The following is a 13,740-nucleotide window of genomic DNA, read 5'->3' on the forward strand; positions in this document are numbered from 1 at the left end:
GCAGGGGTTCAGTATGGCCAGAGGGGTATACACAAAGCTGGAGATTTAGACAGGAGTCAAACCATAAAGGGCCCTGTAGCACTCATGAAGTTCTGTTCCCCGTACTGAGAGCAGCTGGGAGCCACTGAGGCAGGAGCAAGGTGATCAGATACATACAGGAGGTGCTCTCGCAGCCACTACAATAGAGAACGGATGCAGCAGGACCAGACTGGATGGGGAAGTCCATGTAGGCAGCTAGCGTAGTGGTGCAGGTGGGAAACAAAGCCCAGCTTTCCCTGTATCATCCTCGTGGGACAGAAAAACGTGGCGGTGGCGGTGGCGGGGGGGCACTGAGCATTTTGAGTACCAAAATCTCACTAAAGCTCCATTCTCCGCATTGACCACTAATTAAAAGCTTTCCCTTGCCTTCTCTACCAGGTTTATTTTTGATGTGGTAACATCTATGAGAATATCAGTAAGTTTCATCAGTATGTGGCAGGATTTTTTCCTAAACAGTTCTGGGAATGGGAATGCCTTCTATCAGCACCAACATCACGTTACAAACTATCACCAACTAGGAGCAGGCGTTTCTAGTGTCTTTCTGAGTAAGCCCTAACTTTCCCTTTCCCAGCTCTGTGACTGTGAAAGGACAGGAGCGGGGGGCCGGGGGGTGGTGCAATGCAGGCCCTGCAGGCCCTCCTACTGTCACCACAGTTCCCCCTGTAGCAGGAGGACGCACTTCACAAATATTTGAGATTGATAAGCATCAAAATTGAGCTGATGAAGGGGCCCATCAGAACCACGAATATGGAATGTTCTACAGAAAACCAGAGTCCCATTTCTTCATAGGGGTTGTGTTGCAAGACCCCCAGTGGATGCCTCAAACCGCAGATAGTACCAAACCCTATATATACTGTTTTTCCTTTACATACTTATCTATGATAAAGTTTAATTTATAAATTAGGCACAGTAAGAGATTAACAACAATAACTAATAACAAAATAGAACAATTATAACAATATACTGCAATAAAAGTGTGTGAATATGGTTTTTTTCTCTCTCAAAATGATCTATTTTACTGTACTCACCTTTTCCCTTAAAGGCAGCACTTTATGGCTTCTCTTGGGCATATCTAAACTGCCGGCATCACTACTCTTGAACTTTGGGGCCATTAAGTAAAATAAGGGTTATGTGAACCCAAGCACTGTGACGCCATGACAGTCTGTCTGGTAACCGAGACGGCTACTAAGTGGGCGGGTAGCATCTACAGCGTGGACACACGGGACAAAGGGATGATTCACATCCTGCATAGGATGAAGCGGGACAGCGTGAGCTTTCACCATGCTACTCAGACCAGCACCCAATTTAAAACTTATGAATTATTTCTGGAATTTTCCACTTAATATTTTGGACTGCAGTTGACCATAGGTAACTAAAACCATGGAAATCAAAACCGTGGATAAGGGAAGATTACTATACAAATTTTGTGAAACTTAGCTGGGTGCTGGGGAATATGTTCCAAAATGGTAAGATTCACGTTTCTAAGAGGATTATGCAGAGTCATCCTTTAAATGTAGGTCAGATCACACCATGCCTCTACTGAAACTCCTCCTCACTGAACTATAAATTCTCCTGACAGCCTCCCAACCTGTCACCATTCAGCTGCCCCTCTCCTCCTGGCCTCCCCTCTTACCATTCCATCCAGCCCCTGGGCTCCTCGCTGTTGCTCATACAGCCAGACAAGATTCTTCCTCGGGGCCTTTGCTCCTACTGTTCTCCTGCCTGACCAACCCTCTCCATCAGCAGAGTGCCCCCTAAGCCCGTGACTGGTCTATTTTTGTCCACAGCACTTACTACCTTTTTAATATACTACAAATATTCATTTATTCTATCATCATCTTCCTTCCACTAAAATGACAGTCCCAGGAGGGCAGGGATTTTTAGACTCTGTTTACTGCTGTATGTTCAGGAGCTAGGATGCTGCCTGGCACATCGCAGGCACTCAAAAGTTTATACTGAAATGAGTAAATGTATCAAAGTGTTTGATAAAAGGAAAGTGACTACACGATATAAATTTGGAAATGCCTCTAAAAATTTTAGACTTAGATTACAAATACAATGATGAGAAAAAAGACACAAATTCACTTTTGAATGTTTTAAGGCACACTTTACACTTTAAGGGTTTCTTAAAAAAGCACAGTATCAATGTAGAGAAACCCTCTTACACTGCTGACGGGAAACAGTCTGACCGTTCCTCAAACAGTTAAACGCAGAGTTACTACATGGCCTAGCAATTCCGCTCCTAGTTACATACCCAAGAAAAACGAAAATATACAGTTGCACAAAATCTTGAACCCAAATGTTCACTGCAGCACGATTCATAATAGCCAAAAAGTGAAAACAACCCAAATGTCCATCAACAAATGAATGAGTCAATAAAATATAGTATATCCATGCCATGGAATATTATTTGGTAATAAAAAAAAAAGAATGAAATTCTGAAAACACGGATGAATCTTGAGAACATCACATTCAGTGTAAAAAGCCAAACATAAAGACCACATGTTATGTGATTCCATTTACAGGAAGTGTCCAGAACAGGCGAATACACAGAAACAGAAAATGGATTAGTGGTTGGCTGGGGCTGTTGTGAAGGTCGCTAACGGGCATGGTTTCTTTTGGGGATGATAAAAACGTTCTAACATTGTCTGTGGTGATGTCGCACAACTGTGTGAATACATTTTAAAACACTGTACGTTTCCAATGGGTGAACTGTATGGCATGTGAATTAAATCTCGATAAAGCTCTGTTTTTAAAAAGCACACCACTGAGAGCTTACCTCTCACAGACTCTGTAGCCTTCGTTGACACTCACTGCTCTGTACTTTGCGTTGCCTTTGGTCCTCTCTAATTCCCAGCACCAGTCCTCAAGCGTATCGAACATGATGGTATGCTTCTTGGGATTGGTGGCTAACAAAATAAATTTAAAAAGAAAATAAAATCTTGTCACGAAGTGCTGGTATTTTAATGACATGAAAGTGAATCCTTAGGCCCAAATTTCCTCTACTAAGTCCATCTATATCCCAGCAGAATGAATTTACTGGTTAATCCTAACTTAGTTCCTTTTTTTTGTCATTAATCCAAAATTATGACGGAGGCTCTGTCTTTGCATAGTGGAGGAGAGAGTTGTTCTAGTTCCACTCCTTGCAAAAGTAATTATAGTTCCATTTTCAGTCATCTGACTATGAGATAATTTATATAACATAAAAAGATCCTGAGAGGCACTAAAAGATGGGCTTAGCACAAATGCTAAAAAGTATTTTTAGCCCTACCAATTTGTGCATAGGATGGCAAACTCATTTGAATAGCGTGTCAGATTCCAGAATGTAAACCTCCTTCAATTTGAAGATACAATGCCAACTAGAGGATTTACCAGTGTGACACCTGAAGGCCAGAAACAAATCAGATAGCCATGGAGTGGAGGGTCCATGCCTGCTGGCCAACTGGTGCATCACAGTAACGGATACTTTTGCCCTAATCCTGCCCTGCTCCTACCTGCAAGGCGGAAACGCTCAAGAGCCCTGCTCCCGCAGCCCCACAGATATGTCCTTGGCCCTCTTCCAAGCCACAGCCCTACTTGCTATGGATGACAAACACCTTAACAGTCTTGGGTATTTACACAAATCAGTTAGTTCAAGCCACTGCACATCTTAAAAGAAAAAAAAAAAACCCTCCGGGAAAAAAAATTTTTTCCAAAAAAAAAAAAATATTTGCTAAAACTCTCACCTGGTCTTCTTAATAAAACCAGACGATTGTACAAAGGATGATAACGAGAATGATAAAAATAGTAGTTAAGCTTATATAACATACAGTATGTGCCAGGGGCTATTTCAAGCATATTACATTTATTAACTCAATCTTATAACCCTACAGGTTAAGTAATATTATTTCCTCCATTTTACAGATGTGGTACAAAAAGGTCAAGTAACTTGCGTAAGGTCACAGAGCTAGGCAATAGCAGAATTGGAATTTAAACCTAGGCAGCAATAAAGACAATTTCCATAAAGGAATAAATGCAAAAACATATATCTCCATGGACATAAATAATACTTCAAGTATAGGAGATCCTTTTCTCAGGAATACAGTAAGTCCTTCCCTAAATGCCATGTCGTAAGCATTGAGGACCCCTCAGCCAAAGCACAAAAAGCCACTGCAAGGTAATGAAACTGCCAGGTCTATCAAAGTAAGGGTTTTGGCACACAGACTGACACACGATGGCCAGCTGAGAAACTCTCCTAAGTGGGTCCAGACCAAGAATCAGGATGTAAGAGGATGATTTTTCAAATGTAAACCCAATAAATGCTTATATAAATTATAGTAATCAACCAAGTCATACTTTGCAAGTCTCATATTGCAACCAGCTGTGGTGAGCCAGCACCCAGTTAATCAGCACTCACACGTTATCTACCGTGAAAAGATCTGTCATTCAGGAAGATGAACTTACTGAACGAACAAATTTTATGTTCAGCCTAACAGTAGTACTAAGTATATTTTATATCAGCATAATTCTCTGAACATGATCCACACTGAATAATATGCAGTTATACTCTTGACCTTCATTTACTGACTGTACCCTATGTGTCATACGTTTAATAATTTATAATCTTCAAAATACTTCAAAATACTATTGTTTTTAAAATGAGAAAATAGAGGCCCCAAGAGTTAAGAGTCATCCCCAGGATCACCAAGCTACTAAAGAGCTGGGTAAGGATTTGAAGTGAGGTGGGACAGACTCGAAATTCATACCTTTTCTACTAAATCACCATGGTTTCCAAAATGCAACCTGCTCTCTGATATTTACATAGCTGCACATGATAATCCTCTGCTTAAAATACTCCTCTGTGCCTACCAGACACTCCCACATCCTTCACATGAGCTCACATTCAGCCTTAGCCCTCTCTGACAGCCCTCCCTCCCCAGCGTGGGTGGGACTCCCTCCTCCTCCTAAGGCCCCTCCACCAGAGGAAATGTCACTCAGCTGCCACTGTTTGATGTGATGCTCTTAGAGGGCAGGATTTAGTCCCGTTCACCTCTGTATGCCCACAGTGCCTGACCCATCGCAAGCGTCCGACAAATGTTTACTCAATGAGCAAGCAGATGGTGACAAAGCAACTGCATTCCAGAAAGCCTGTTATAGTCTGTTAAACAAACATGCCACTTCCCTGACGAAAAGCACATAGCGCACAGGATCAACATCATGTTAAGAGTAATGGGCAGAGAATGGGAACAAACAGAGAGAAGAGATCTCGAGAAGGAAAAAGACATCTGTGAAAACGCTATATAATGCTAGGCATTATTATTATTTATTATTATCATTTACCCCTCCAGCACCTGGTCTTCCTAGGTGATCTCCCATCTAAGTACTAACCAGGCCCAATCCTACTTAGCTTCCAAGATCAGACATAAGGCTTGTTCAGGGTGTCATGGCTATAGACCATGGACCGTGGCTCCACTGGGGTGTGAACCCAGGACCTTCTGGTGTGTAAAGCAGACGTGCTAACCGCTACAGTAAGGAACCATGTCCGCTAGGCACTCTTAATAGTTAACTCAAATGACCAAAGTTTCTTAGTTAAAAAGAATGCTCTCTTTTTCAGCAAAGTGAATGGAAAACATTTGGAATCTTAAGTTTTCTAACCAAACTAGTTTTCTGATATGTTCTCTTATGTACAACTATTCCATTTCTCCCAAAATACTTGCTATAAAGCATGTTCCAGTTGTTTAAAAACTTTCTAGAATGCAAGACATTCTCTAGAGTCTTATGAAATGAAATCAAGTATATTATAGTGGAGAAAAGAACTCAGGGACAAACAGGGCTATTTTAAACTTCTCTCAATTTTGTTGCTCTACAGTCTCACATTCCCAGTTATATGGGCAGAGAATGGGAAACAATCAAACCAATAATCCTTCAGAAAAAGGAAACAAACCTAAAAGGTAAGTTAAAGCAAGAAAGATCACAGAAAAAAAAAAAAAAAGAAAGAAACTTTTTATTTTCTTTTTAAGAAACCTGAATGAGTCATCCAAGCAGAGATGAGCAATTGCTAAAGAGGAGGAAGAAAAACTTCATGGCTGGGTTTCTTCCTACTAGTTTCAGGCAGGAATTGGAAGGCCCGTCTACCCACAAATTAAAACCCAGAAGACACTTACCTGTATTGTTTTGTACAGCAGTTGCATAGGAAAACAGAAACAACCGTTTAAGCAGTTTAGGAGCCAGGGTATGATGAATTATGCCACTGACAATCTAGAAAATAACCAAGCAATGGCTACAGTCATGCTTTAGGCAGATAAACGCTGAGCTGTCTAGGTTTTCAGTCATGCTAATAGGCTCCTAGGGGCAGGTCGCAGGACGGGCAGGACGCTAACACTCAGGGAGGCCTGTTTGCATTTATGACAGTATCTCTTAGAATAATGGCCAAATAAATAAATCATTCTGTCAGATTGTCTAAGAGCTTTCAACTTCTAGGGAAATTTTAAAAACATCATCTAATTTCTCAAAAACTAAATGCTAAAAACCTCAGGTGCCATATTCAGATACTCTAAAAACCTGATATTAAAGACATACAGCTGATATAATCGCCAAAATACTTAACTATTCTGATCCACTATGGTCTTTAGGACTTCCTTCTAGAAGATAAGAAATCAACCCATTGTGCTTTTTGTTTGATGTTCCAAACAAAAGTATGTTTGGACAGATGACAAAAAAATCATCATTCAAAATGAAGTTTCTGGCTTCTCGAGGAATTTTCCATAGCTACACCACTCTTTTGCTCAGAATAGATACTGGAGTCATGTTTATTATTCTAACTGAACTTCCATACTACCTGGAAAAAAAAAACAAGGACCTGCCTGTAAAGTGTGCACAACTCACCATAGCCAAAGACAACAGATGAAGTGGCCTCTCGCTAGGTTCTCCTAATGCACTTATCAGGAGAGTGTAAGTTTGAGACCTTCGATTCTCAATAAGAAAAATACGGGAAGTCACAATGACCACTGTAACCACTTCACCATTATACATCTCATTTTGTTGTAGCAACCACATTAAGCTGACCACAGTGTCCAAAAGCCCAGGCTCGTCTAGTGACTTGGCTCTGTCCATCTGAACTGTGTACCTTCTCCTCCTTCCATATACTTCCACTACCTCCCAGATATGAACTCGCTCACCCAGAAGTTGGGGGTCACTATTACTTGGAAAGGCTGTCAGAGGCGAAGGAAGAGGCTTGCTTCTAGCTGCTCCCCCACTTCCTTTCCCCATCTGCCTCCAGACCCTGTTTTACCACTTCCCGGCCTTTGGAGCCTCCAGGAATAAAAAGATTACAAATTGAAGGATTAAAGGTAGCATGTGCCAAGATAACATACAGGCACGCTTTACCAAATTCTCTTTCAATTCCAATCAAAGTATACAGGGTTAGAACAACTTCAACTTTAAACAGTAAAAAGCTCCACTCAACCTTCATGCAATATAAGCAAAAAATAGTGGGGAAAACCTGATGGGAAATAAAACCTAAAAATATATGCAACTAGTTACCCTTTTGACTTCCTCTTCTTTTGTGTACCTCAGACAAAAGTGGAATACCCGGAGGTCTTTGCAGTGGATGATGAGTTTCTCGGGGTATTTCTTCAGTTGTCCAAAGAGAGTTTTTTTTTTCTCATCAAATACTGTATATCAACAATGAAATCAAGAAGAGAAATTAAGTTATATGGCAACAAGTTAATGCTAAAGAAACAAGGCAGACTATTAACTTCTAAAGATACCTCTCGAAAGTAAAAAGAAAGGTGCTACCTTCTAAGTAACTGTCAGCAGGGACCCAAGACCAAAACGGACTGGCTACTGTCAGTGGAACTAACGTTACTAACATGCTGAAAACCCAGCTCCGAAAGCTGAGCTTACAAAAGATGGTTGGAAGAGCACTAGGGACGTGCTTCGGGGACAGTCGACTCCTGGGTTCGTGGCTCCCTCCCTGTCCCAGAGTTTGGACCATGCAGCACCTACTAGTGTTAGGAACGTCATAAATGACTACTGAGTGATTTCCGGAAAAGCTCTGTCTACAAAAATAGAGAAGTAGAACAGAGAGAAGCTTGAAAGCAGAAAAGACATCAAGTGCAACACAACAGATCTTTGTCGGATTAGCCTTTAAAGTAAAACCTACATGGCTAACAGTGACAGCAAAAAGTATGATCAAAAATCTAATATGTAATGACATTGTGGAATGTTAGAAAGAACAGGTTCTAAGTTCAATTCCAAGCTCTTCCAGCTAAGTAACCCCAAACAATTTCACATCTCAATTTTATCTACAAAACTGATTTAAATGAGATATATATGTGAAGAACTTTTAGTAAACTATAAAACACCACAAAAACATTATCTTATCAGCTATACTTTCAAAAGCTGGCAACACCACAAGAGAATACAGACACCTACCTCCATAAATCTGATCGACACAATGGAGTGTAATGTCGTTTTCTCCTATAACCTTATTCTTAAATTGGGTCTCCTAAAAGTCAAAAGGAAACAGGTGTGATTTCTTTGTATGCACTGTTAGATATTTACAGAAAGAGCGAATCACCATTCTCTGCTTGCACATTAAGAAAAAAGGGAAATACAGCCACATCCCTAGGAAAAGGACAATGAAATGTGTAAGAAAAGCTGGTGATCACTGTTTTTTTCAAACCCAGGCAGAGCATGCCATTCCTGGGCTGCTCCGGGCAAACACACCATGCCACACACAATCACCTTGAGAGGTGCTGGGAAGTGGCAGGCAGGTTAAGGTTTCTCCACCACAGCAAGCAGGTGAGTGGCAGTTGATATAGGAAGAAACTAGCAGGGGACTCGAGTTTCTGTAAATGCTGTCTTTGCACAGGACTAGGAATGAAGCCGCTGCAGCGGACAGCAGCCCGGAGACCGCACCCTGAGACAGCGGTGGGGCCGTGGCTGTTTCGGAAGCGAGGGTGGGCAGGGACGGCTGGGTTTCCATGAGCGTACACCGCTCTCCGGGTGCGTGAGCAGTTCTCCCCCTACCACACTGCTCACTCTTCCTAAGTACGGACAGGTCTTCTGAGGACACTGCTATTCGGTGCAGAGTAAACATAAAGCAAACCCTAACTTAAATGCCGCGTTCAGCATCAGTTGCATAACTGAACTCAGTTCCTGAATTTAAGGAAGTGTTTTGTATAGTGAAAACGGGAACTAGTATATCTGGAGAGCTAAGATTCCAATGAGTGATATACACTGTGATGAAATATAAAAGAAAGTAAGAAAAAGCTGATCATCGACCTATGAAGTCAGACACAAGTCAGTGTGACAGGAGGCATGAGTGAGAAATTGCAGAATGGTCTTGCCACCGGAAGGAGATCCTGAGGGACTGAGCGCAGACTAGTGGTGGGGACTTCTGTCCTTCGGGTCTGTGTTTGCTGGGCATGGAGGAACTAAGAAGCTGGGGGAAAAAGACCCTAGGGCCATGACTGCACTGCTCCCCCAGACTCAGCCAAACGCAGCTCAAACGTACATCATTATCCAATGCAGATTCATCATCGCCCAAGAAAGCAATCTTGAAGTCTGTGCAGACGAGTTTCCCACAGATCCCACGCTGACAAGAATCTTCCTGGACATACTTCAGGACTGTGCTGGCTTCGCAAAGCAGCTGCTCACCTGGTCAAAAGCAAAACAAGTCCTCCTCAGAGTCCGCAGGGAATGTACAGCATGCAAACAGTGAAAGCTTCCACGGCTCTATTCACATACAGACCAACAAACTACAGCACAACACTTCAGAAGTTTAAACTTCCCAAAATGACAGGAGCTGCAAAACTTAGGGGAGAAGATAAGGCTGAGTGGGGACCACTGATAAGTGAAATCAAAATGGCTCACATACACCTTCACACAGGGCATTTCTCTATCTTCTCACTGTGAATAACGGAAGTTTCCGAAGAGGTGGAAATGTTCTCAGTTACACTTGCAAGCAAACGATATCAGTGTTTTCGTTACTTGGATGCAAGCAGACGTTCCACAGAATACCCTCAACGAGCGAAGCCAGGAAGGCTCGCCAGCATGCTCTGGAACGCAGATCTCAAGCCCGCTTTCTGATGAGAGCGGGCCATTTCCCACTCTGGGGTTGCTAAAAGTCAGGGAGGTGTCTCCCTGGCCACGGGGCCTTCAAGCAACTTCCTCAGGTACAGAGGATGCAGCACTACCACACTGATTCTGACTCCACAGACAAAGATGGGAGGAAAAAGGAGGCCAGAGGTTTGTGGGAAAAAAACTGTTTCCTCTCTTTCTTAGTTGAGAGCATTTCCTCTCAGTGTGTCACCTTTCCTGCTCTATCTGCAGGCACCCCGCCTGCATGAGAAGCTGTATTTCCTGGAGATAGAGTACTTATCTACACAGTCAAAAGATTAGGATTTAGGGATAGGTAAGCATTCTCTGCTCCCTGGAAGCACGGAAGCTCATGAGGGCTGCACGTGGGGTGAGAGGAAGAAAACGAAAATATATAGGAAATAAAAAACGAAGTGTAAACACTTCGCAACAAAAAAGAAACGAAATTTTCTCCTCCAACAGATAACCATCTTCCCCTCAATCTCCCTCTGGATATTTCCTTCAATATCTTTAAATTTACTTTTGGCTTAGAAATTCATTTAGTCTCACCTTCAGTCAATATATAAACAAAAAAGCTTCAGACAGACTATCGAGGGAGGCCCATTATGGTATTTTTTTCATCTTCCAAGGGTTAATTACTAAGGAGATACTGGAAGATGGCTCAGTCACTAGGTCAGCCTCTAGAGAGACCACAGTTTGAAGAAAACAATGAAGTAAGGGCCTCGTTAGGGTTTAAAATAATCCCAGAAAAAGTGCCTCAGCTGAGTCCCCTGGTTGAAAACATGTGAGCAAGGCTTCCTGTGTTTTCGACTCCGAGCATGAAACAGCTTTTAATAGTGAATCTTTCCCCAAGACCAGCCATCATCAGTCTGTGGTCACGCTCTGGAGACCAGAAACCAGCGTGCAGTGGCTGGCATGGCACATGGGCACGGGGCTGTGCGGGCACGGCGCGGTGCGCTGTGCATAAGACCTTGTGTGTGCGGACTCCTGACTCACGGGAGGCAGGAACTAGAAAAGATCTCAGTCTAGTCTGGGAAACGGGGGCTCACTGCATACCTAGAAGAGGCCATTGAGTAATCCTGGGAAGAGGAAAATATATGTAACCCAAGTGAAAAATAAAGTTAGCACTATCCATAACCCAAGGAAAGGAAAGACAATAGGGTCTGTGGATTAGGGTTTAGGCCATTATTATCCAAAAACCCTTTGAAACTTAAAAACACTTTTTAAAAAGTTACAAGATCCAATATATTTACCAAACAAGGAGGACCAATCAGAAACCTGTGCATATTCATATCCTCCCAGTAATAAAAAAAAAAAGTACCAGAACAAAGCCTCTATTGTTTTGGGAAAATGCTTCTTAAAAACCTCATGGAAAAAAAAGCATTTGGGATTAGAAAAAAGTGGAAGAAAAACTGAATGAACAGCTCACACGACAGCCCCACATATGAAGAGAATACACCACCAAGTTTCTGCTTCTGAATTCAGAAATGATTAAAGCTTAACTTAAGCTAGAGTCACTATCCCCATCTCAAAAATACCCAACCAATCCAGGAGCCTTGGTGATGACCACAAAGCAAAGAAAGCCCTGGCAGCCCCAGTGTGGGTTTGGTAAACCCCAGCACACCTGGCACTCAGATGCACAAGCAGAGACAACAGGTGAGGCCACCCACCAACGCTTGCCAGACAGCTGTGCTGGTCAGCAGCAGGTGGAAGAGTGTGTGGGGTGTAGGGCTTTGTGGGAGACCTGGATTTTCATGATTGAGGACCAGAAAATTGGATGGGACCAAGTAAGGCAACCTGGAAAAGGCCTCATTTGCTTGTGAAAAGAGGTGAGAATTTCCCAGGTTTATTTTCATCAGCTTGGGAAGAAGAAAAGAAGAAAAATTCTTTACAGATGTTGTATTACTCAGACCCAGGTGTGTAATTATTGAACTAAAGACCTTGATAATTTGTCCAACTCACTGCTGTTACATGCTGTCTGGATGAAAACAAAGGCATTTATACATAGTGATACTAGGGATGACATAATTTATCTCTGGCATTGAGTTGACATGAGGTATGAGGCTAACGTGACTGTTACCTGGCAACAAGTGAAGGGTTACTTCCTTCTCTGTTACTTCTTTTTCGTTTGTGTGAATTTCCTAAAAAAGAAGAACAAAGGGTAATATTTTTCTTTAAGGGCTCAAACGAATAACTTAAAGGCATGCTTTCAGAATACACACGAAAATATCATATACCCTCAGGAATTTTTTATTTGAGAAGCTAGTTACTATTTTAAAAAATATTTTTAACTAAAGGAAGACAATTCTAATAAATTAGTTTAAAGTATTAAACTACTTAGGACTGACAAATATTAGTTGTCCCAATAGGTGGGGCAGGGATGGGCACTCCCTATCTAAAGGATCAAATGTCAGACAGCAAAATGAGGCAGCTCAAACACTGAGTCAGAAAGAGAACAGAAGTCATTCCACAGAATGATTTCCATCTGCCTTCAGTGAGCATCAAGGATTGAAAGTAAAACACTGAAGAGAAAATGTACTTAGTCAAAGTCTTGAAGGTTAAGAACAGGAATATATGAATGTATTGAGTCAACACTAATCCATCTATTCTGTAGCATGCAAGGACTCGGTAAAAACAGCTGGGAACAAACATTCTTTGCCTGTTCTAAGTTACCTAAGACCCCAGGACAGTGCCATGGGATACAATCACTTCTAATAATGAATTAAGGCCAGGTTCTATGTCACTGTTTCTCAATAAAAATATCTTCAAAGGCCTCCCTGTTAGGTTCAGTGTTTACTGGATATTCAAAGATAAGCAGTAATCCTTAATGAATTAATGGACCAAAGACAGTCATAAATAACTGTTAACATAACAAGAGAGGCATGGTGGGCCTCCTAATGCAATCTGACATACCTATGAAGTATTCCTGCCAAAATAGCTAACCTCAATCTGTTTGAGCTTCTATGTCAATCTACCAATTTATAAGAAACACTGAGACAGAGAACCATGTTAAATGACACCATGGGGACTCAACCAGTCAAATCTTGACTAGAAAATTCTACAAGACACAACCAGTTTTGTCAACAAATAAAACTGGAATTTTTTTGTTTTGTTTTTTTGGCAGAAAGCTCCGGGTGGTGTGAGTTTGGTAAAGTTCTTAATTCAGACTGAAATATGGCATTAGAAGAAGCTTGGGTACAGCTAAGGCAAGGAGAGGCTAGACAGCCCATCTTGATGCTGAAGAAGAAAGTCATGGCTGTTTCAGAGAACCCATTCTGGACAAGATCTGTTTTAGAGATGGCTACAGTTTCCATCCCAGGATGGAGTCAAGTCCCATTGAGGCAGTGCTTCTCAAACTTGGGGGGTGTCAGATTATCTGGGGAGTTGTTACCTCTACAGACACATAGGCCTTACCACAAGCCTAAGGATTCTGAGTGTAGGGGATGCTGTTGGGCCTCTAGTTTTGTAAAAAGCTCCCCATATGATTGTGATGTATTGCTCTAGATCAGCTCCTATGAGAATCTAATGCCTGATAATCTGAGGTAGAGCTGAGGCGGTGATGCTAGCACTGGGGAGTGGCTGCAAATACAGATGAAGCTTTGCTCACTTGCCTGCCAC

The 13,740-nt window shown here is 41.9% G+C and overlaps 1 protein-coding gene across 2 annotated transcripts in view; it reads right to left on the reverse strand.

Moving 5' to 3' along the window:
- Positions 1–13,740, reverse strand: part of MTMR12 (myotubularin related protein 12) — a 63,694-nt gene that overhangs the window by 24,582 nt on the left and 25,372 nt on the right. For both annotated transcript variants that reach the window (XM_011356451.2, XM_011356450.2), the window contains exons 2-7: positions 12,203–12,263; positions 9,539–9,681; positions 8,455–8,527; positions 7,561–7,691; positions 6,183–6,276; positions 2,819–2,948 (exon numbers count right to left, since the gene is read on the reverse strand). In XM_011356451.2, coding sequence (XP_011354753.1) covers positions 2,819–2,948; positions 6,183–6,276; positions 7,561–7,691; positions 8,455–8,527; positions 9,539–9,681; positions 12,203–12,263 — 632 coding nt within the window. The remainder of the gene's footprint in view (positions 1–2,818; positions 2,949–6,182; positions 6,277–7,560; positions 7,692–8,454; positions 8,528–9,538; positions 9,682–12,202; positions 12,264–13,740) is intronic.

Source organism: Pteropus vampyrus, unplaced genomic scaffold (assembly GCF_000151845.1).
Source record: "Pteropus vampyrus isolate Shadow unplaced genomic scaffold, Pvam_2.0 Scaffold27, whole genome shotgun sequence".
Classification (NCBI taxonomy): domain Eukaryota; kingdom Metazoa; phylum Chordata; class Mammalia; order Chiroptera; family Pteropodidae; genus Pteropus; species Pteropus vampyrus.